At 39.9% G+C, this 25,032-nt stretch overlaps 1 protein-coding gene across 1 annotated transcript in view; it reads left to right on the top strand.

Moving 5' to 3' along the window:
- Window positions 1-789: 789 nt before the first annotated feature.
- Window positions 790-25,032, top strand: part of LOC307019832 (glutamate receptor 3-like) — a gene marked incomplete at its 3' end in the record, with an annotated part of 60,196 nt that continues 35,953 nt past the window's right edge. The window contains exons 1-3 of the mRNA XM_079650936.1: window positions 790-1,151; window positions 1,516-1,674; window positions 15,628-15,867. Of these exons, the coding sequence (XP_079507062.1) occupies window positions 1,064-1,151; window positions 1,516-1,674; window positions 15,628-15,867 (487 nt within the window). The 5' untranslated portion in view covers window positions 790-1,063. The remainder of the gene's footprint in view (window positions 1,152-1,515; window positions 1,675-15,627; window positions 15,868-25,032) is intronic.

Here is a 25,032-nt window from a genome sequence, read left to right as displayed (position 1 = left end):
TAAAGATAGAAGCAGGGAAATTCACAGGTTCTTAAACAGTGACATTAACTTTGTGTGTTGTGTTGCATATGGTGGTCACCTGTCCCTATCAAAATCTCAATTATTAATTTAGCACACAGATTATAAAAATGATTTGTGCCACTGGGGTTGGTTTTTCAATCAGTGTTTTCCACTGAGGAAAACCCTTCTACAGCATGATGGTTCTTGGATAAAAAGTAAGTCAATTAGTATTCAAATCAATAGCATTAGTGAGGCCATTTGGCAACCAGTGATTAAACAGTGATAAACCAGTGCATTAATTTCCACACACACAGTTACTCTGCACTCAAACACCTGCAGGGGACAGCCTAAGATTACAACTAGTGTTTGTACTGCTGCATGAGAGGGAAGAAGAAAATACTAATTGGAGAAGAAATAGATAGATAGATAGATAGATAGATGGATGGATAGACATAAAAAACCTAATTGCACACTCCCAAGTCAGCAGCAGTCTACTATTGGTCCATACTAAGATGCTGGTGTGTACTGCTCTGCCTTTGCGCCACGCACACCAAAACCCCAGCAGAGGCTACATCGCCTCGCGCACCAACTCTGCAGTGACGTGAGGAGGAAGACGGGAGGCTGCTCTTATTATAATTCAACGTCAGACCAAGTTTGATAAACGCCCCCCCCCCCCCTCTCTACCCCTCCCTCCCTCTTCTCTCTTTCTCTCTCGCTCCTTCCCTCCCGCGCACTCCCTCTCCATCTTTCTCTCTCTCTCTCTCTCTCTCTCTCTCTGGCCCATTTCAGTTGTCCTTATCCACAGTGAGAAGATCCGTTTTTTCTCTCCTCCGCCACCACCATCTTTGAGATAAAACAGTGGCTTTAGGTTTTATCCCAGCAGCAGCAGCAGCATAGGCTGGTGCTGCAGTTGCGCTGGCACACATTCAACGTGGGTGAGTGAGAGAGAGACCCGTCCGCCGCATCTTGTGGATTTCTTTGCGTACCAGCCCGTGTACATGGTGCTGCCTGCTCTCCTTCTGCCACACCAGTACCAGGAGTTAATTTCACTTCTCGGAGAAAAATGTGGCATCGCACCATAGCGACACTGCTTGTTTTTTTGTATTTTGGGGGGGACTCGCTGGCAGGTTTTCCGAACCAAATCAGCATTGGTAAGTTCAATGGGATTCTCCTGAGTACTGTCTTTGTCTGAAGAGGACAGTTGTTATTTGCGTAAGCCATTACCAAGTGCACTTCTCATTCAGGCGGAAGGTTGTTTGACACTGCGCGGTTTGTAGGCGGTTTGGTAAAAATAGAGTTGAGCGAAATTGTGAAATCGTCTCAGTATCTGCAGTGCATTTTTTAGTGAGTTGTCACACCATTTCTTGCCTTCTTTTCTTAAATGTAACCCATCATTCATCTGCTTTTGACTGCGTAATTGTGCGGCACTATAAATAAGCCTGGTCATGAGTAAAAAGTGTGTTTTGGGAAGGAATAAGAGCTGTTCTGTGTGACATGTTCTTTCCTATACTGTAGGTGGACTGTTCATGCGCTCCACAGTGCAGGAGCACAGCGCCTTCAGGTTCGCTGTCCAGCTGTATAACACCAACCAAAATGCGACGGAGAAACCCTTCAACCTCATTTACAATGTTGACAACCTGGAGTCCTCCAACAGCTTCTCTGTCACACACGCCTGTGAGTAGTTCCACTGTACATTTATTAACTGGTTGATGAGAATGTTTTCTGCATTAGAACAGCAACAAAACCTCATGCTATTCTTTATTTTTAGAAAAAATCATGATGTAATTTCTATTTTTCAAATTGTACCAGGATGATACACACACACACACACACACACACACACACACACACACACACACACACACACACACACACACACACACACACACACACACACACACACACACACACACACACACACACAGACACACACACACACACACACACACACACACACACACACGCCAGTAGAATAATTACACAGATTTTTATGAGCTGAAATAACGGTGTTGCAATAAAATGGATTGCTTTGTAAAAAATATATATATATCAGACACCTGCCAAGCGCCTAGCTCTAATGCACAAACTCCTCAGTCATGCCATCCAAACTCACCAGCTGGATGATGGAGCATGATGGCCTGTAATTGGCCAAACACGGTGATTTTGTAAACTGAGTAATTCAATAATTCCAGAGATGCTGATGAGCAGCACTTTAGGTCACTGCTGGGAAAAAAAACACACTGGTTGTTGTAGGATCTGGCTGTGACTTCAGATAATGGTTGCCAATCACAAAGTGTACTGTAGCTGTGGCTCCATCATGCAAATTGTTAGATTAAAAAAATAATTATAACTTAAATAACCTCAAAGTAAGCTTCACATTTGATATTAAAGCTTTTGACGAATATTTGAAAGGTAAAAATAGCCTTCCTAAACATCATTTATTGCCATAATTAAAGTATATTGCAGATTTGAAGCAAATTAAGGTTATCTGGGTCCAAATCAACTTTTGATAATGATTTAAATGATCACAAAAGGTTAACCCAGCAGCACAGTGGAGTAAATTCTTCCTACCACAGCTTTGGATGTATAAATAGCCTACTGCATCAACTATAACATGCTGTAATCCATGTAGTCATCTCTACAAACGTGATGGATTCGATAGGAAGGGCTGTGGAGTGTGAGATGGCTTCATAATTGGTCTACCAGTCACTTCTCTGCCATGTAGGGCACCGAGCTCTGCCTGGAGAATTAATTTGTTATCCTTCTTCCCACCAACTGCACTCTGCACTTTTTCGCTTACGGATCAGCTGCGGCTCTCCTAACTCTGTCAGCTGCAGACTGCTGTGTAACCTAATAAGGTAAGAAAAAGGGCAGAGAAGATAGGAAAATTGAACAGTATTGTGCCTTGTACATCAAGGGCCTGGCTCTGATGAAAAAGCCAAAATGCTGTTGAGGTGATGTAGTTGTTGGGGAGCAGCCATGGGGATATTTGCAGAGAGATGCAGGTCTAGGCGCTCACACCTTGACGCAGTTCGACCACAGCCTTGCGATGACGGCTGTGCTGAGTGATTACAGCGGGGCGGCTGTGGGGTCAGTGCTTAGCTCAAGGGCACTTCAGCAGTTGTCACTGAGGAAGAGATGAATATGACATGCTTGGCCTTTCAAGATGAGGTGTAAGAAACAACATCTTCTATTTGGGGCTGTTTTTTATTTAAAAAAGGCCAAAAGTAAGACATTATGTAAGATTATTCATCCAGGAACACATTTCCTGTGACAGTGTCTTTGAGCTGTTTCCCCTCCAGTCAACTTTACCCATACTTTTTCTTTGGATATGCATTGATATTATAGGATAATGCTTCTTAGTTATTGTATTTATTGTTATCACAACTTTCAACAAGTCATCGTATGGAATAGGGCTGGGCGATATGGATAAAATTTAATATTCTGATATTAGGTCGTTTGTTTTGTATATCGATAACCATATTTACAAAGGTCCAGTATATTTGAATACTTATTATGGAATGAATCACCTGACAAATGAAAATGATTGGGCATAATAGCCCAAAGAATATTATTTCCAACTATGTTCACATGCATGCTCATAAATACAGCATTATTGGATTTAACATTATTTTGATTTTAGTACACTGGGTGTAGGGGCAAAAGTCAATATCAGTGTGCATTGCATAGATCTATCTGTGAAAACATATTACATCCTTTAAAATATACGCCCTCCAAATACTGTATCTCAAACACATTTTTATTTTAAATTAGCAAGTGCTTGTTATAATCAATGTAGGCGGTGTAATTATGTATTAATCAGTTAAACAGTTCAAATAGAGGCCTTTTGAATTATTAAAGCAATTACTGTCTGATTTTGATTGTGCACTTTAAAGATTCAGAACATAACCAGGATTCGTTGTCTCTTTGAGTAAACCTGGAGTAAATCCATTGTTTTTGGAAAGAAGCTTAACGTTTTTTTTTTCAAAGGAAAGAATACAAACTGGATAATCAGGAGGATTAATGTAAGCAAGATAAGCTAGATGCTTCCCAGTTGAAAAAGATCAGCGAGCCGCTCATTATGAATAGCAGCCTGGCCAGCTTGTGACTAAGACATGGGTTGAGCACCAAGCTCCATCATTCTTATTTTAGTAGTCTGGATTGCATAATGCCCTGCTTCCCTGTCAGGTGTTGATGTAACAAATGGATGTGATGATTATGATTTGACACCTTTCTATTCTGGCAAGATAGACAGTTAGTCATTGCTGTGCTTTCTTTCAGCTCACATTGTTCATTCTGATATGATTAGCAAGTGTTAATATGTCTGCGATCTTAAATCTGCTTATTGCTTGTTATCTTCGGGATTGTCTACAAAACTTCCACTTTTGTGTCGAACCAATTCATCTAATAATGATTTGAAAAGATGTATTTATTTCTTGCCCGAGCTGATTTGTTGTGTTTGTTGTGCGGATCCTGAATGGAATAAAGCAGGAGAACGCTGCTGTCCCCCAGCCGGGTCAGTTTATAATGATTGTTACAAATCCCTGATGGCAAATGACTGTGTTATTGGCAGTGTGGATCAATAGGTGAGGCTATAGTACTGTGTGTGTGTGTGTGTGTGTGTGTGTGTGTGTGTGTGTGTGTGTGTGTGTGTGTGTGTGTGTGTGTGTGTGTGTGTGTGTGTGTGTGTGTGTGTGTGTGTGTGTGTGTGTGTGTGTGTGTGTGTGTGTGTGTGTGTCCAGTTTGTTCTCCAGTATGGAAAAATCAATTCTCACCAAGCTTTCATTTTCTCTATCCCAGTCCCTCTCTTCTAATATATGGCTGTTCTCCAAATTCCCCTTGGCCAGAGATGCTGAATCGTCACTTTGATGCTTACATAGCAGCTTAGAACGTTAAAAACAAACAAACCTGTACCCAATGAAACATTGCGGCAAACTATTTCCTATCATTGCAACTTGATTGAATTGATTCTGACCAAGAGAACTTCCCTGTGCTGCTGTGTTTATTATCTCACCAATCTGTGTCTAGCTGGAGTGAAGCTGCAGGAAGTATTGATGTGACACCTTGCCCCGGGCCTGGACAGATTGTGTGCATAAATGGAAAGGTTATATTCATTAAGACTGAGGTCAGGGCAGGAAGAGAGAGCGGAGACAGAGTTGTGTGCCTGGCTGGGCAATAAGGGAGGAGTCACAACAAGTTAATCTGGGTTCATCATGTTTGGATTAGGCGCCGGGGCAGACAGCGGGAACAGATCTTTCACATCTTCATTTCAAAGCAGTTACTTAATGTACATTTAATTATCAGACTAATTTACATTCACATAAAATGCTTGTCAAGATCTGAAAAGTGATGGATGTGGCCTAAATCTGTTTTATTTTAAATAGCCAGAAGGACCACTGTTTCCAAAAAGAAGTCAATGAGAAATTGACCCATCTTCTAAATCACTACCAAGTCTTCTTTAATCCAAGATGAAGTTCCTTTTGTAAATGATTGTCCCATTGATGCAGATTATTTTCGGCCTGTGGTGGTCGTTGGAATTTCGGCCTCAAACTGAATAGAAATTGAGGTTGATCGGTTCGTTCAAGTTTTTCAGTGTTATTTGGTGAAGTCATTTGAGTATTTCTGTGCAATAAGCGTTCGGGCAGCTTATGCTTTAGGGCGGTTTGGCCATTTGATTGTCCATTTAGGTGTTTTCTTTCACTGTGAATTTTCAGTTCATGGAAGTTTATTTACAGTTTATTTGCCTAAAATGTATTTTTCGGCATTGGTAGTACATTGCTCCCCTCTCTTGAATCACCTCTGGCGACCAATAAATGGCAACATCCAGAAACCAAAGAGTAAAATGTGAGTTTCAAAACTGTTGTCCATGCAACAATTGGTATGTCAAATAAAAATACATTCACTCCTTATACCGTCTTTAATGTAGTTACATCAGAAGTTGCCAAGCAATGTAAACATTTATTTTTTAAAGCAGCATCATGCACTTTTAAAGACTATCCTCTTAACTTGTCTAAAGAGGAAGCATGAATCTGCTCAGAGCATTTTCTTTCCAAAAATGAACCTTTTACTGAACCTTTTTTACCAATCTCATTATGACAGTGTGTTTCTTATTAACGTGTTTATTATAGCCACCTATCCTCCCTCTGTTGTGACTCATTCACCAGTGTGATGCTGCTCAGACAGAGGCTAATGTTAGAGCACTTCACTGTGTAGGCAACGGACAGTCCTACTGATGCAGCATAGACCCGTTTACGTAGCCAGATCTCCTCCTCCTCCTCCTCCTCCTCTTCTTTTGCATTATTAAGACAGTGGTGAAGACATTGAATCATGAGCTGTGTCCAAATAAGGACAGATGTATGCAAATTAAGTAAAAAGGTTTGCTTGAATCCATCATAATATGTTTTGTTATCTGCATAGTGCAGACAGGGACTACAGAAGAAGCAGCATACATCGGCACATTAACATTTTTAATGTGTCATTCAAACAACAGATAAGATGTGCTTTTAGAAACAAGGGAAAGGATCACCTTCCCTTGGTGTGAAAGTCATATTACTCATAGATGGGGGATTAACTCTAATGGTGTAATATTCAATAGGCCAAGATTATTTAAAGAGTTTAATATACATTTTGTGAAACAAGCATATTGGCTTTGTGCCAAGAGTCACTGTAGATTAGAAGATTGATTGAATTCTCATTTATGTATGCTAAATACAGCTTAGCAAGCAATAAGACTGAAAACAGGGGAAAACAGCTGACTTGCTCCAGTCTAAAGGTATTGACATCTGCCTGACAGCAACTCTTAAAATAATTTAAGAGAAATGGGATTATTTCTGGTAAAATGACATTATATAAGGGATTCCTAATGGTGGACACTACAGTTGAAAAGGGTTAAAACTACAAAATATGATATTTCATCTTTTGTATGTTACGTATAAATAGGCAAATCATGCAAAAGTTAATGCTAACCTTAAACCTAACTAGTAGATGTAGGAGAAATTTACAGATCTGTATTTGAGATGTTTTCTTTCCACTTTTCTGAAAGAAGAACATTCAGATACATTTTCAGAGTTGAGCATTAGCTATGTTTTGTTTGTAGTGTCTAGCCTTAATTAGTACGATTTGGACTCACAAAGTCGTCCTTTCAGAAGCTTTCAAGGTTTCTGGAAACAACAAAAAAGCACATCAGAGGATTTTTTTGTTTTTGTTAGATCATTAGAGCATTTGAAATATTGTAATGTCCTCGTAAGTAAATGTCAATTCGGCAATGCTTTACACAAATGTTGCTGTAGTCACTGTAGTAAAACAAACGTGCTGGACCATAACCAAACAGACCATAACAACCTTAAACCCATCATAACTCTGAGAACTCATTTAAACCGACAAGTCATGAATGATGCATGAGCAACAGAGACAAGGTTGTCTAAGTGTTTGGCCAGAGGGAGAGCGCTCTTCATGATAGTTTAGTTCACACTCTGACCACAGAAATAAATGTGTACAGAGGACACACCCATTACATTCTTTTCGAAACCATTTGTATTTTATTCACCGGGATCAGTCAGTGATGTCGCAAGGGAAGCAAAAACAGTGCAAAGCCTAACTGTGAAAAACATATTCCCTATCTCGATATTTGGACAACCAGACATCTTGGATTTTTGTTTGTCGCTTGAATACCTGAATGGATCCTTTCAGTATGTGAGCCCTTGAACAGAACGAGACTTATCCAAAAGCATGTCATTTTATCATGGCGCTCAGATAAAAATATCTTCCTGCTACTGCAGCCAGAGTCCTGTCAGTTCGTATGACCCGCCCCGAGTTGATAAGCACTCATCCTCAGATTTGTCATGGCGTCCTCATTGGGAAGCATGATAAAAACGTCTTTTAAAATAATTGTATCTAACTAAACCAACATTCCCCTTGCAGGCAATGACGTTTACTAACTGATACTTTCGCTGACATGAACACATGGTTTGACCCTTAGTTTAATAAGAGCGTATAGGGTGTATTGCTGTAGGGCATCCTAACACTCATGGGTCAACGTGCAGCATAAATGCAATAGCTTTATTTGTACCGATTCCAAGGAAATGGTCACAACTACAACAGAGAATTTAAAATATCAGTTGGCTGAAGACATGTAAGAAAGCTTACAGAAAAAACTGATTGCATTGTTCTCTCATATCTGCTTAACCTTGAGTTAATGTAATGTAAAAGGGCCGAATATTATGAAAAAGGGTCTGGGGGCAATCTGCTGGAGCTGTGTGCGGTTAGTCTTTCATCCTGTGCCTCAGCATGTGCGTACATGTCAGTGCCATAACGCGGTGATGACTACTGACAAGCTACAGTGATGCTGCAGCGCTGTGTTGCAGTCTTACACAACGTCCTTCAGGCAGGCGGCCGCTGATAGTTCTGCTGCTATTCACTAAACGTTACCTGAGATCATGCAAGGACAAAAAGTTGTGAACTAAAAAGAATAAGAGAAAACCAAAAAAGGCCATTGGGGCAGTGAATAATTTAGAAGGCGCTGTTTTCGTTGGTTTTGATACGTTGTACGAGCTCAGCTGTTGAATGCAAAAAAGCAAAATCCTTTCAAGTGCTTCAGTGAATTTGAATTTAGATGAAAAAGAAACAATTAAAATCTCATTAGTTTAATATTCATATTTAATAATATTTTATGTCCATAGTGACACATTTATGTCGTGTTATCCTACCAGAATGAATACCACATGATTAGAGTTAATGAATTGTGAAAAGGTTGAGAGTTTTGTTCTATAATTCATTGTAATCCATTAAAATCAATGAATTTCATGGATTAGATGAAGAATGTTGCTGTTTTGAATAGTTAATTGAAACTACTCTGCATACAGAGTCATATGATTTTCCACTTCTCCTTTTCTTGATGTATTTTTCATGTCCCAGTGTCTTCTGCAGCATTGCAGCAATACCACATTTTGAAATAGAGAGTGTTGTATTCCTCTGTCTCCTGTGATTGTGGTCCTTGGATGAGGTTTTTTTCAGTATATGCAAAGCATGTGTAGGTGGAGTGTTAGCAGAGCTCTTATTTCCCTACGTGCAGTGAAATATTAAAGCGTATTCTTCCATACAAGACTCCAGTAGCCACAGGCCGTGTCTGTGTATCTCTGCTGTACATTTCGTATTCTTTTAGCATGTGGGCTGAATCCAGTCCTATTTCTCAGATTAGGGCTAATCCAACAGATTTGCCCCGCTCTTTGCGTATAGTGAGTATCTGCTGGGGGTAACCCGCTGGAAAATGTGCGCTTCTACAAAGCTGTAATCTGTAGAGAAGAGGGAATTCCTGCCAACATGTAGCTGCACTGCCTGAGGAGAAACACCTTCTCAAGCTTCAGTCCCTTTATGCCCTCTGCTTTCTCCGCGGTTGGTCAACTGGGATGAATTGCACAACAATGCAGGCCGTAATGCGGATTCAAATGTGAACGCTTGAATGTCATAACACAGAGATCATTTAAACCCCGGTGCACTTTGCTTTAAGTCAGATTTTCATCTTACAGCAAACATTTACTGTGATTTTATGGGGAAATTATACAAGCGCGTCTAAACAAGCCTTTCAGTAGAATTAAGTGCAGCTTATTAAGTTCAAACTAAATGAGATGCTGTGAAGAAGCTCTACTCAAAAGCTCATGTAGAATTTTATGAAAATGCATAAAGTAATAATTATCTAGTTTTTATTAGCCATATTAATGAGTTTGGTTATCTCTTAGTCTTTCCTCATGCTTCAACTGCTTTCAATATTGTGTTATTCGCTTCAGTGTTAGCTGTATTTTGTGATAAGCGCTAACTGATGGCCTGCTAAAGCTGAAATGGTAAAATTGGTAAACACAGCTCAAATGTATGTGTTTACCTACCACAATGAATGCAACTGAATATCCATTTCACAGTTAATTTCACTCTAGAGTTATGCTTTAGATTGCATTGTAATGAATTATAGTATTTGTTTTGACTTAAACATGGAAATGAGAAAAGGACGTTAAGGTTTGTCCTACATCATAACTTACATATTCTCTCCCCGAGTAAAATCTCCAAATGTAATGGAACAAATCTTTTGATATACCGCTTTCTTAAAGGTCAAACACTCTAATGGATTCATGTGGAAGTTATTGGAGGATTTTTCTGGATTGGCACAGGACAGAAATGCTTAGAATTTAACATTAAGTGAATAAAAACATAAACTATACTGACAATAATTATAAATTATTTAGGTTTTTCTGTATTACAAGGAATACAAAATTAAAGTTGAATGGGTTTGCCTTCCACAATCTCAGCATGCAGATCAAGACTAATCTACAGAATATATTTAGTTTCCAATGAATAAAATAACAAAAGTGTTTTATTTCATGTGTTTATCCAACCTTTTGTATTGCCAAATGCATGCTGGGAGATGTAGACCCCCTCCGTTCCTCTCGTGAAGCAGAAACAGAATTTTTTTAAGTGAATCTAAATTCTGATGGAAACCTCAGTTGACAGTGATAACGTTTGGCAACACCTGCGCCCCACTGTGTGGTCGTACACAAACAGGGTCCTGAGATATTCCCACAACATCCCTTCACTTCCTGTCCAGCCGACACACTTAATAGTTGCTGGCAGAAAGCATATGAGGCGTGTTACCTGGAATAACAGGAGAGGTATTGCTGTGTGTTCTGACCCAGCAAATCATCACTCAGACGACGGGCAAAGCTTCTACGAGCAAACACAGAATCCGCTGAGTGTCTCTCAGTAAGCACATTTCCTAGATTTGTCGGCATCCTCGGACCAGCCTAGTAATGCTGTCTCATTTTAAAATCTTATTTAAAACATAAGTGGAAAGAGATTTTAATTACTTTTTGGTTCCTTTTGACTCAACATTTTCCCTACACCTATTAATACCCTATGGCGATATTGTTGGTTTTTGCAGGAATAAGCAGAAAGTAGTAGTGAACTGGCTTAGGGTAGAGACAATCTTTGTGTCGTGAAGGAAAAATGGATCACCTTGATTTATAGTCCTTAGTTATTTATACAGTTGTAAATCCTGCGGAGGTTACATAACACATGAGACATCAGGGGTTAATGGTTTACATGAAACCTGGTGTAAGACGCAATGTGACAGGACATAAATTAAACATGGCGGTATGAATTTGACATTGTAATTTGAATGAATTTGTGTATGTACATATGTATATATATAAATATATAGAGACCATTCTCCTAACTTGCCTGTACATATTATATGAATGATTAAATACATTATTCAAGATTATAAGTACATTTATATTGTATGTTAACATGTTAAGATGTAAAAAAAAAAGGGAGAAGGGGTCGGATTAAATAAGTGTAAACTTCTTCCGGCCCCTTTTCGGACGTGTAATTAGCTAAAGCTTTGTTGTTTATTGATATCAGACAACGATACTACAGATTATTCAATTATTAATTAAATGTTTCATTTTGTTATTGCATTCATTTGTATAGTACTGTATCATGTCTGTATCACCTTTTGTTTCATTTGTATTTTCTTTAGTTTTACATGCTCGAAAAAATAAAATAAAATAAACTAATACATTTATAGTATGAAACAATATTTCACAAATAAAATAAACATATTACATGCCAGTCTAGTCAGAAGAAGACCAACACAGTTTTGAATGCTTTCACCTTTCGCACATTCCTCTTGAGCTTTATTTGATTTTTCCTGATTCTTGCCCAGTTTCAGCCATGACCAAAAAATACAACATCAAATATACTGTAAACTTCCCTAACATACTACTCACAGCTCAACTTTGAGGCAGAAAATAGCCAATGTTCTCACTAATGGTCTAGTTTGCTTATGTAGGTCAAATAGAGGCATCAGTACTAAAATGAGACAGTCTGTGTATTAGCTTTACAAAGAGACTTAAACCTGTGCTGCAGTGTGTTGTCTCTACTTCATTCTGGTATGGAAGGGCTAATTTACATCTACATTTGCTAGATTGTAGGTTTGTTAGCTTTTTCCTCTAAAACTCTTCACCTCTCTGAGGTTCAAATTAAATCAGTGTCTTCAATCATCATGAGTGTTTGTTTGTTGAATACTTTGAACCAGACTGAAATATCTCAACTACTTCTTGATTGGTTGCCATGCAATTTTGACCAAACATGAATGCTTCCTGAATTATTCTAAAGACTTTGTTGATCCCTGACTTTTTCCTTTATCTCCATGATTGACATGTTTGGCTTTAGGCAAAACACTGAACAACTATTGTCTAATGTGCCATTAAAACTCATGTCCCCCTCACGATTAGTACTAATTACTTCGGCTACCCTCTGACTTTATATCTTGTGTGCCATCAGAAGGTCACATCTTCAATTTGTCTTATACTTTGGTTTTATTTTTTTTGGTGCTAAAGAGCCACCTTTAACATGCTAACATGCCTAACTAAGATCAGGCTCATCATACACCTGCTTCACGTACAATCGTTAGCACTGTATTTGTGATTTAGTCATGTTAGCACGCTAGTTTTAGCATTTTGCTCAAAGCCCCAATGTCCAGCGTCCTCACAAAGCTGCTCGTATGGCTGTGCGTCTTAGTCTTTTCAGTGATTCATGCTTTTCTATGTTGGAATGCAAAAGTCATTCAAATGTTTTTGAGCTCAAAGGCGTTCAAGAGGCTTTACATAACACATCTAAAGTGTATATGGATTTTTTCTGTACAGCTTTGAATGGATTTGAATGGTGTTCATGCTTAAAGGCAGAGCTCCTTCTATAGTTATATAGTATATATATATATATATATATAGTCAGTGTTTCGTGTTTCTAGCTAATCTTTTTTAGGTTGGTAATTCTGGCACAGCAGATGCATGTTGTGTTTTGTCCTGTGCCTCCTTGTGACCCTGGGACAGGAGGACAGGTATTCCCATGTGGCTGAGACCAACACGTCCTCAGTAAGTCCTGCTGCTCTTGCCCCCTTTAGTATTGCTGCTGGCACTGCTCTCAGACAGCAGCGGAAAAACAACTTCCCACCAGGCAGCAGCACACGAAGAAACTGGTTATTTGTAATTGTCACAAAAAAAGTCCTTGTCCCTACCTTGTCCACACCCCAAGGCTCTCACCAGTGACTCAAGAAAACCCACCTCCCCATGTCAGTGTGTGTCCTCCTTTATTATTTTCTTATAATCACCTTCTTACATGCAAGTTCAAGGACAGCAGCTCCCCTCTATTCCCTCTCAGCAATGGAGCTTTACGAATGTCCTTTGTAGGCTCGGCTCTGCTGTGCACATACACCACAGGTTCACCCCTACATCAGCGAGTTTTATGATAGATTTAAAAGAAGATTCTGCAGCTGTCTGCAGGAGAGACCCTCAAAGTTGCAAAGCCCCAAGTTAAGGGCATACATAAGACAGGAGCTGCTGTATATACTAAGTTTGAGTAGCTGGCAAGAGATGAAGAAGAACAAATAGATGAGGGAGAACAGTTGAAACAGCAGTGATGTGTTGTTAGATGATTGAAGAAATCAGATGGAAGCGTATGGAAAATAAAGAGAGGTAGATTTTTCAAGTTGGATATTAATCATGCATATAAGGCGCGTTAGTATTCTGAACAGAAATACTCAGAGCCCTCAGTGGGAAAGCATAGCTGCTCTTCCCCTCTGTAATAAAATAAATGATGCATATCTTCATTGCTGACCATGACCAGGGGAATGTACTGATGTTGACTAGTGTTTACTGCTTCATGAGCCCAAATATATGATTTCATTCATCCTCTAGCAGAACAGGCTGTCAACTTGTTTAACCTTGAGCTATACTTCCAATCTAGATAATAGATTGGATACATATTAGATGACCGAAGGAGTGTTTTTGCCCGCTATTCTTTCGGGATAACACAAGCATAATATTGCAGAAGAAATGTGTGAATCTATCATTTGAGGAGGATTCGTGTTGTTAAATAATGTTACCCACTGAGAGAGCTATACCTTGAAGCCTGCTGAATCAGAAACTGAATGTAAGATCATCCACTTTTTCTGTCTAGAAGGAGTAGGCCTATTTAACTGTTTATGAAAGGGCTATTGAGTCCTTAAAAAGAAGCTTAAAAAACTGTCTGTCAGGGAAAAAAACACTGGTGCAGGCATGGCCTCCATAACAGCATCATCTTTCACACCAAGCAGGTGCAGGTTTTATTTCTGTGGATGCCTCTGCTTGTTTAGTAGTTACACCAGCAGGTCTGATCTGTGTGCTGAGTAGAGTCGAAGGCTGTTAGAATGGAGGGATGGAGTAAAAGTAAAGCAAAAGAATGAAAGATGACTGAACAAAGCTATAAACCACCTGAACCCAAACTGGAGAAATCACAGCTGTTCATTAGTGATTGTGTTAGCTCATGGGCGATGGGTAGTAGTAACTTAACAAATTAATTATTATTTCAAGTAAACCCATAAATACCAAATACTTCAATTTAGCAAATGTCCAATAAAAAAATGTATCAGCTCACTATCAGAATGTGAATTGACTCAATAAATGGATGATAAAGCCTTATGTGATTTACTCATTTCTTTACTAACAACAATTAAAACGATCTGTAGGTGTGGAGTTAAGTGATTTAACCAGCCCTCTGAAGTTTGCTCCTCATCCTCACCTTGTAAAATAACACACCTGAATATCAGGTTAAACTTTAAATGGTCAACTTGCATTGTGGGTAATGAGGGCTCACGGTTTGCCTACAATTAGAATAAAAAGGAAGATTAGTCTGGTTCTGCTTCAATTTGAACACGATTTGACCGTGAATCTTACATTGAGTGAAATTCAAAATCAGTCATCTTTTAAGCATAACATTTATCAGAAATTCATTCAGTATGTTACAGCATGGTTTCCAACCTATATATCCTCAAAACTTTATATCATCGTAATCAAACTTACATTTAAAAAAATGAGCATTAAACATTAAACTGTGTTCTAATGAGGAGAAATAAGGACCATCCGAGCGGCTGTACTGCTTTGACCAACATTTGCTTCAGTTATTACTAGCATTAAGGCAAGGGTCATATCCTGCCTGCTGTTAATAAAAGCATTTATTATGTACAAATAAAATAAAATAGTTACCGCCTTGTAAGACGAAGTTTCTAGTTCGTTAATGGTGGTTTCACAGAGCTCATTTCCATGGGCCCGCAGATGGCAGCAGATAGGGCTTGTTATAAATCTTTTATACTGCAGCACAGCCCAGCGCCTGCACATTTGCATGCTCATGTTTCAGGGTATTTGTCCATTAAGAGCTGTGGCCAATGCCCCCATTATTTCTAGTTGATTACCCAAGCAGTTGTATTTAGACCAAGGAGAAGTGAAGGGCAGTGGGCATCAGAGCATGGCCATGGGGAGCAGACTTCCCACATTGCACAAATGTATTCAGATCGCCGCTGCTTCATTCTGAAGATTAATGCCATTAAGGATACTCCCACATCTCCACCTTGCATTCAAGTTTTGCCCCCTATCATCAGTGGACTGGATTTAACTTTCAATATGTTGTGACATTTTGACCTTAGCTTTGTTTGAGAGGTCAGTTTGTGCTGTTGGTCTCCCCCTCCTGACTGAAGGCATAGCTGATCATAAATGACGGTTTGGACTGTGTCCCTGACCTTAACCTACTCTTTGTCCCCGTTCCCAGTCTGCTCCCAGTTCTCCCGCGGAGTCTACGCCATCCTGGGCTTCTACGACAGGAAGTCCATGAACACGTTGACCTCCTTCTGCGGGGCGCTGCACACCTCCTTTATTACTCCCAGCTTCCCCATCGACGCAGACGTGCAGTTTGTCATCCAGATGAGACCCGGTTTGCGAGGGGCTGTTCTCAGTCTGCTGAACCATTACAAGTGGGAGAAGTTTGTCTACCTTTACGACACTGACAGAGGTAAGAGCTGGGAACATAAAACACACAAACACAGCTATGAAAACATCTCAAGCTTCCATTTTGAGACATATGAGTAGCGCAGAACATCTTACAGCTAGAGAATATGGAAAAAGTCATTGGCACGCCGAGCCATGCTCATGCAGAGGTGTTATTATACAGTGAATATGATCAGTCTTTAATATGTAAATCCTCTTCCCCAACCCTCATTCTAAGTGTTCTGATATAGTTTAATGTATGCCGGTAATGATCCTAAATTGCTTCACTATGTGGCTGAATGCTGCTCTCAGAGGGAGTCAATCGCTTCCGAGGAGTGAGTCATTCACAGGTGCTGCTGATCCGCCACCGGGGTACGGCTGCAGCCGCCTCTAATCCTTCGCCACTCTCTGATTATCATTTAACTCTAATTGGATTATATAAAGAAAGAACACAACATACTGCAACTTCTGCATGTGTTTCGTGGCCTCGAGCTCCCCTCATCTAGGCCAACTATTTACAGACATGGGTCTTTGTCGTCCTCTGAGGGTCAGCATCTGGGAGGCCGAGTTATGAAAGAGCACAACAGCTTACTGTGTGGACCAGTGGACGGTTTTTAGCAGCAAAAAATGGGAATGATGTTATTCCATGTGTGCGATGTTACTGTGTATTTAAAGTCTCCCGGTAAATGTCCTGATTTTCCGGCTGCAGTCTCTGCTGGTAAATGTGCCAAACTGTTCAGAAGTGTGCATTCAAAGTATTTTTAAACTGACATAGAGCATTTCTAGGACAAGTGCACTCCTTCTTAACTCCCCCCCACCTCACGTTATACATCTCCTGTTCAGGTGGTTATCTTATCTACACTAATGCACAAAAAACTGATTCACACAGAGCTGCTTTGCGGATTTTTTGAAGCAAATGTAATGATGATTATTGTATATATTTGGCAATTAAAAAAACACATAAAATTGCAATGTAATCATAACATTATTTTAACAATCAAAGATGGAAAAACTGCTTATTTCTATTGGGATTCTATTGCACAAAACAAGACAAAAGCAACAAGAAAGCAAGTGCAGACAAAACAGTCAACATATAAATATAAATATAAATAGCAGGGTAGCTACATCAATATGCTTTTCTCATCCTAATCAAAGAAAAATAAACGTTTAAGATATAAAATGAATACGCTACATGGTCCTTTATAACAATTTATTTAATACCACTTCAAAAGTGCTCTGGGCAGTGGCGACGCCAGGGTATTTTTGTTGGGTAATCTATGGTAGGGCTAACCCATACAGTGGGGGGGGGATTCAAGTCAGTATTTGCAATGTAATTACATACACGCTCCCCTTGACAGTGAAACGCCACACGTGAGGTTTAGATTATCAAAATGTAACTGTATGAAATAAAACGGCACATTTGTGTTGTAGTAAATAAAAAGGGATCACTGTGAACGTGACGTATGATAGTACACGTTGAAGATCCAATGGGGATTCTGAATGGCGGTTCCGACTGATCTTAATCAGTAATGTATGACGCAGACCCAGCGTTTCGTTGCTCTGATTGGCTGTAGGTCTATTCAAATTGCATTCAGAGGCATTTTGATCTGACCGCAGCCGCGCTGATATTATAACGCCAGAGAATTTCCACACCTTTAGTGTATAAAACTCCCCCACTACTTAGACTATTCCTTGCACCTCTCTTCTAGCATAACCCCGAATGGTCTCAACCATATTGCATCAGTAACGTGCACTTGTTGTTACAGCAGGATCAGTTTGTGTGTTGTGGACACGACCCGTATATTTTTGCAATCAGTGTTCTCAACATTTAGCATTTTGCTTATTATTTAATTTAATTTGCTTACTTTAACATCACTTTTCATTGCGAGGCTAAGGTGGGGCTAAGCCATTTCTTGGTATGGCTGTAGCCTACCCCAGCCATACCCTGGCGCTGCCACTGGCTCCGGGAAATGATCTGTTTCAGATTTGTGGGCAGATTATCCCACTGTACTGCTGTATTAAAGGGAATTGTGCTTTTGCCCATTAGGCTGTTGAATCAGAAAGTTATAAAGTCTGTCAAGCTTTAATTTTCTTTTAATAGTTAATTGGCTGTCCAAAGTGTCTCTATGTTTTGGTGGCAGATTGTAGTAGCTGATAATTAGTTGGCTGTTGTGGTTGGGACAAAAATAATTTTGCAGTTTATTGCTTCTCTTGGGAACAATCAACCTCAAAAGGTCTTCCTGATGCGGCCCTTAGCGCTCACAACTTTTTTGGCCCCTCTCACCTGCTGTGTCTCATCTGACAGGCCACCATCTGTAATCCTCAGCCCATTCCCACAGTGTAAACACCATGGTTCAGGATGCATTCCCTCATGCTGCACAGCTTGTGTTTGTAGAGGAGCTATAGTTATTAGTTAGCCATCCCATTTTGTCTGCCAGTCCCAGCCCGCTCCTTACTGTCAGGGCTGTGGAGCAATATAGCCAACAACCAAATGTCAGTTTAATCTTCATTATAGGAAGAGGGCTTTATTTAGGGTCAGAGAGGGACTTGCAGGGGGCTCTTGAGAATAATTGGTGATAGTTTGTGGGACAATATGACAGTAATAGGCTGTGTCAAGGCGTTTTACAATGACACATGTAATGGCTGTCCCTTAACAAGAAGCTTGCCACGTCTGAACAGAGCTTTTTATCAGAACAAAAGCAAAGGCATCTTAAAGTCAGCTGGAAATTGGAAAAATTATTAAAATGAAACAGTCGATCCCCCGCTGTATATAAGACTCTGTCTTCCCTTAATCACACACCATAAGACGGATTCTTTATCGTAGCCTGAAGGCATAACTTTCATCAAACGGTATCTGTATGATACGATTTTGACTGTAATAGAAAATAAGCCCCGAGATGCCACCTAATGTATCCATGCATAAACCGCACAATATTTTAGTTATTTTCAACCTCTATTTCAAATTGGTAATAGTTTCGCTGTGAAATAGGTTCAGCTTCTCTTTCATGTTGGAGATGCCTTCGTCTGACAGAAGTGCTTATACTGACATATTCATAATAGTTTTTTCCCTGCTTCGTACAGAATAGAAAACTGTTACTGTCTAATGCAGACCAAATTAATCATTTGAGAAACATAAAAACAACCTAAGGTGCAAGAAAAGTACAACAAAGACTTAAAGCCTTCACACACTGGGGTCATTTGATACATGGTTTCCTGCCGCAGTGCAACATCACGTATTTCTCCTGATGTGCTGGCTTTGAAATGTCCTCATTAAACTGGCTAATGGCTGTTGGCAGAAAAGACCTCCTGAACCGAGGAACATCTGGGTATAACCAGCTGGCCACGGCAAGTAGGAACACACTAAGTTTTTCATATATAAATAGTTTACTACAAATTGCATACTGCTTGAATAATGAACAAGAGATGCCACATTAATAAGTACTTCTGGGAAGACATTTTTTGTGGCAAACCAAAAATGAGTATCGCTCTGGTTTCCTCTACAAAATGTCAAGGGTATTTTTCTACTGGACTTCGGATATTGCGGAAAATAAGATCTGGGGCAAACAAAAGTTTATGACACTTTCACATTCTGTTCAGCAAGACTATCTTTACAAATAAACATTTATTGGTCTGAACATAATCGCCAGAAGTAAAAGCTAACATTAGGCTTCAAACAAGCTAAGCCATGGTAACTCTACTTGACTCCTTTAGCTACTTGTTTGCCTTTCTAGCAAAACATGCTGTGTATAGAAATGTGTTTGGGTAATTCTTATTCTGTAGCTGCTTTCAATCCAATAATAACCACAGAAGCCGAGTGTTAAGACCAACGTCTACGTGCCTTGAGCACCATTTTTTAAAATTACCTCTACATCCTGGCGTGAGATAACAAGGATTGTACTGTTGTCAAGGGCAACAAAATCAGACTGCTGTTGTGAAACATAAAATAAAAAAATCCCTAAAAGATCCCGTCACACGTCTCAACAAATTCAATTCCAAAAACACTTCCTCTAATGTCTTGGGGTTGATTTTGAACTTGCGTCTCATAAAACTAATATTAGGAGAAGTACAGCATGTTCCCCATCTGATACTTTGGGAGTTGTATTGCATTACAGTTTCCATCTCTGTCCTATTACTCTCCTCTATGACCTCTAAAGTATTCTGACTAATGCAGGAGAGTTAGTGATCAGTTTGCTGATGCAGCAGTCCCAAAGTCTATTGTTTAACATTTGAGAAGCATTGTCTCTTTTTTTTAAAGCATTATTTATATTTAACTTGTATTTTTTAGTACTCCCATATTTTCCCTACAGTATACAACAATTAAAAAATAGTAGAAATATTGCATTGCACAACAGCAACATATGCTTTAATCAAACGTAAAAGTATTCATGATGCAGAAAAATGGCCCCTGTCACTCAGTGTTTATGATCAGACATTATTGAATTACTATCATTTATGCAGCATTCTAATGTTGTGGATCAGTGAGGGGGAGCAAAGCTATTTTTAACAGTTAAAAGCATGATTGCTGCATGAACTGCTAGGACTGTCTTAGGGAAGATAGCATTTAGATGCGCAGCTCCACTGTCTTGGAATAGTCTGCAATTGAAATGGAAACTAGGCAATCTAGTGCCACTAAATGTTTTTAAAGCTCGGTTGGATGCTACTCAATCGGAAGCTGTTGGTACCTGTTCATGTGGATAGTTATGTAAATTGTAATCCCTGTAATGATGCTGTAAAATGTCCTTTTGTTGTTCTGTTTATGTTTTTTTATGTTTCATGTGGAACCTACTTGAGCAGGGGGGTATACTACGAAGCAGGATTTTCGCTTAGCCGGCTAACTTCAGGGAAAACTCTGGGTTTCCGGTCCTACGAAGCTGTTTCTCTTTTTAGCGGGCTAGATCTCCATGGTAACTGATGCTGAGTGGCTAACCTGCCCCGGAGCAGGTTAGGTTGCAGGCTAAGAGATCAACTCAGTGAAAGCACCACCTGCTGACCAATCAGAGCTCAGTGTGCGGAGTTTATAGCGATCAAGTCATATTACAGGAGAAAGGAAATACTGAAAAGCTGCCGTTGCAGGAAAGACGGCCGGCAAAAATCACCGACTGTGTGAACGTGAACATTAATAGAATATCACCTCCCATCTTCAGAGCAATCTGACTATTATAACATTAGCGTTAAGAAAGCTTAATTAAATATCTGCCACAACATAAGTAACCGGAGCAGAGTAACATTAAGTACAGTCCGTGGCATATCACATCATAATGTATCATATTTTCTTATCTGAGTCAGCTGAGCCGTATCTGGCCGTGCAACACTCACAGTGTCACATACTGTATGCAGAAGTATTATTTTAAGCAACACATTAAGTTGAAGAAACACTCGAGACAAATGTAATTAAAGTCAGATCGTGTCTTAGACGGGGCAGTGATATCATAAACCTGTTAATGTACGCATTCAAACACTTTTTCTGTTACCAGCTGTATTCACCTTGCAGGTGCAGCTATGTGGCTTTTATCCTGGATACAGTGTTTAAGTCATGGGTGTTTAAAGTTTAACTTCTTCATATGTCTAATATTATAGTTGACTTTTCATTCAGGAAGTGTGACGCTGCGCTGTCAGTACGCTTCTCCATGTTTGTGATCGGTCGAATGCTCCAAATACCACTCATGTGAACGTGCACCTAACTAGATAGGGCACGGCTGGTTTGAGCGATCCACTTGATAACCCGCGTCGTAGTACAGTTTAGCGAGAGCGCGTATGTTTTGGATTAGGCCAACCGGCTAACTCAAACATATCCAGGTTAGGTTGAACCAGCTTCGTAGTACAGGCCTCAGGTCTCCCTTGAAAAAGAGATCAATGATCTCAATGGGATACACCTGGGTATAAATAAAGGTTTGAAATGAAATGAATTGTGTTACTATTAAAACACATCACAACACAATCTTTCTTTGACGAAAACACGTTTGTAGGCAATAAAACTCAATATTGTTCAATTCAATGCAGTCAGGAGTTTCCGTGACGACCTTCCTTGTTCTGGTATGATGATTAGTGTATGGTTGCTAATGTTAGCTTTTTTAAAGTATTTATAGTTAGCCTATAATACTCACATGTTTCCAAAGTGCTCAATTTAAGCTAAATAGTCTATTTTTTATCTACTGTATAAAACATTAGTCAAGGCTTCATTGAAAATATGTATACAATATTAGTCACCTTGTATTTTCAGTAACAGCCTTGTGTTGTTTCGAGCTCCCGTGCTCGTCTGGTCTGAGATTCAACAGGATGTGCGAAACTACCTTGAACTATTGAACCTCATGTGTCAGTTATCGAGGATTATGTTGTACATTATTTGCAATATAATTATCCCTCCAGCCTAAATACTTTGCCTCCAAAGCTTCCGCTTTTGTTTTTTTCCTTTACGGTTAATCTGTTTCTTTGTCAGAGAAATCCATTCGCACATAATTTATGATGTGGACTGGAGTGGTTACTTGAACTTTCACCCCACGGCCAAACAAAGATCTGCTTTGCCATCTCTAAAACAGATGCCTGTGTAAATGGGATAAACACAGCAAAGCACATTGAGCGTTGTCTGGTTCTTGTTCTGAACAACATTTAGACTCTAATGCAACAAGTATACCAAATGATTTATTTTTCGGTGCTTTTCTGTTTGTTGTTTTATATTGTTAAAAAGCACTTTCCAATTTCTCTGGGTTGCCAATGGAAACTCAGCAACCATTACTGCTGAGCCTGTTAATTGCATCATACTTAAGAGCATATTATGCTCATTTTCAGGTTTCATATTTGCATTTTCTGTCTCTACTGTGACATGTTTAGATGTTTTAATGTTCAAACATGCAGCACCTCTTTCCACCCTCTGTCTGAAACCAGAGCCCAGTCTGCTCTGATTGGTTAACTGGCCGGCTCTGTTTTTATTGGTCAACCGCTTAGAGATGTCCCGCCACCGAGGTACAATGTACAATGTGTGGAGCGATAGCCAATAGAAGGACCCGTGTAACCGAGTGGTGTCAGTATGTTACGGATATGAACAAAGGAGTCCAATGGAGGCGTTTCAGGCAGGCAGGGGAGTGTGTGGGAGAGAAACTCCCTCTGGAGGGAACTCTGGTATTTTAGCCTTTGCAGACCATTTACATAACCTATTTAGCACACTAGATGGAAAAGCACCCTACTCAAAGCACTTAAAACTTAAAACAAGCTCATTGGGGGTTTGTATGAAAAATCTTAATTTCTAACTGAACCTTAGAAGTGAAATAAATGTAGCCGATTATGAGATAGCATGCAGCAAGTACAGTACTTGAGTAAAGGCATGAGGTAAGTTCCCAGTGTAACCTCATCCTCACTGACTAATGTAGTCCTCCCAATTCATGAACTCCACGTAATGTGAACTAGATCTTCATTTTCTCTTTGTTGCCATTAAAATGAAGGACTACAATCCAACCACCTTAACTGCAGCTTGTTCTGTATCACTCTACCCCTCTGACAAATGTGGATAGTTGGGAAGGTGAAGAATTTGCATTCGGTGTAATCACGCTGCCCTGCTGCTGAATGTCTGGTTGGTTTCGTACCCGCAAGGAAAAGTCTGATTAATTGCACGCGGCTAAAGAGCCGCACTCAGCAGTCAGCCACTCATTAACAGAGAGTGGGAGAGAGGGGGAGAGACAAGAGAGAAGGAGGTAGAGAGAGTGAATGGCACAGAGCAGCTGCTCCCCTCTGTGAACACCTTACTGCACCTTCACTTTGAGATGGACATATATCAATAGGCCTTGACCTCTCCCCTGTGGGTAAACATTGTTTTCCTCCCAGGCTCTAATATTGGCCCTGCCTGTGGCACAGCTTTATCAATCAAACTCCTCTGCTTCAAGGGAGCTGTTATCCCCCCCTGTTCACGCACTCTATTATACCTCATGGAGAACATAGAAAGAGCAAAGCAGAGGTTCACATTCAACAGAACAGCCAAGCAGTGACTGAAAGGTACATTTGTGTGAAATGGGTTTCAAAGGGGTCTGAAGAAAATAGAGATGCAGATGGGAATGCACAAGTGTGGCACTATGAATAAAAACTCTTCTCAAGGTTACACAGGACTTGTGATATACCACCACTGTGCCTCTCTTCTGTGGCTTTCTTAAGGAGAGCGTGTCTTTTTGGCTCCTCTCTGACTCAGTGTTGAATGCAGTTAAGATTATCTGTGGGAATAAGATAGCTTTTAGTTGATTGCTGCGAGTGGATCGTGTTTGGAAAAGGCCTTTTGGATGCTGTGAGTGTGTGTGTGCTGTGACGTCATTGGTTCAGACCTCAAAGAGCGCTGTGCATTCAGCGAGAAGATACAGCTGAGGCGTTTGCTGTAGTGTTTGTGCATGAAGCAAACCTCCTCTGTTATCTAGCTCCGCTTTGCCAGACGCCCAAAATTGCACCAATTGATCCGTGCACATCCACGCATGCAGAGGCAGTGTAGCTTGAAACATCATCAAATAACATGCAAGCTGCAGACCCTGCTCCATACTGCAGTATCAAGCCCATTGTCTCTTTAGCATGTATGTACATTATTTATGCCAAATAATATACCTTTTTCCTTTCTCGGAAGGCATAATTAATTTGATGTATTGCTTGTATTTCTTGGCATTGGGCAGTTTGTAAGTGACAGGCTTGTGATAGTTGAATAAACACAGAACATTGTTATTGACATTCTTCCCTTTCAAACATTAAAAACACATCTTTCCAACTGAACAGATTGGCCGCAGAGAATGTAACACACTTCTGTAACTACAGCAACCTTCAAAAAAACATTGCATAACTTCCCTTTGTAAATCTTTGTCCTTTGCTAGGAAATGGGAGTAACTGTACTCAGGGTAACTCTGCTAAACCAGCTCAATACATGTGAACAGAGTCAATACTCTACGATGCATGCTTTGATAAACTTTGCGAGAGGAATGACGCCATTCATCTGCACACACTGCGGTGACACTCCGAATGTGTAGATGTTTGTCGAAAATTGGCAAATATCCCATAAAGATTGAGGTATTCAGATGGATTTCAACAGAAGTGGAATATCTGTAGACATCTTTATCTCTACGCAACAACTAGACCTGGTGTTTAAAGCAGTGGAAAAACACTGAATAAAGCAGTTTCACAGTAAAAGTCCATTTTTCTCTGAACGTTTTCTGCTGCTGCTAACGATTGC

Source organism: Notothenia rossii (assembly GCF_949606895.1).
Source record: "Notothenia rossii genome assembly, chromosome: 9".
NCBI lineage: Eukaryota > Metazoa > Chordata > Actinopteri > Perciformes > Nototheniidae > Notothenia > Notothenia rossii.
This window is presented reverse-complemented; position numbering and strand designations above follow the sequence as displayed.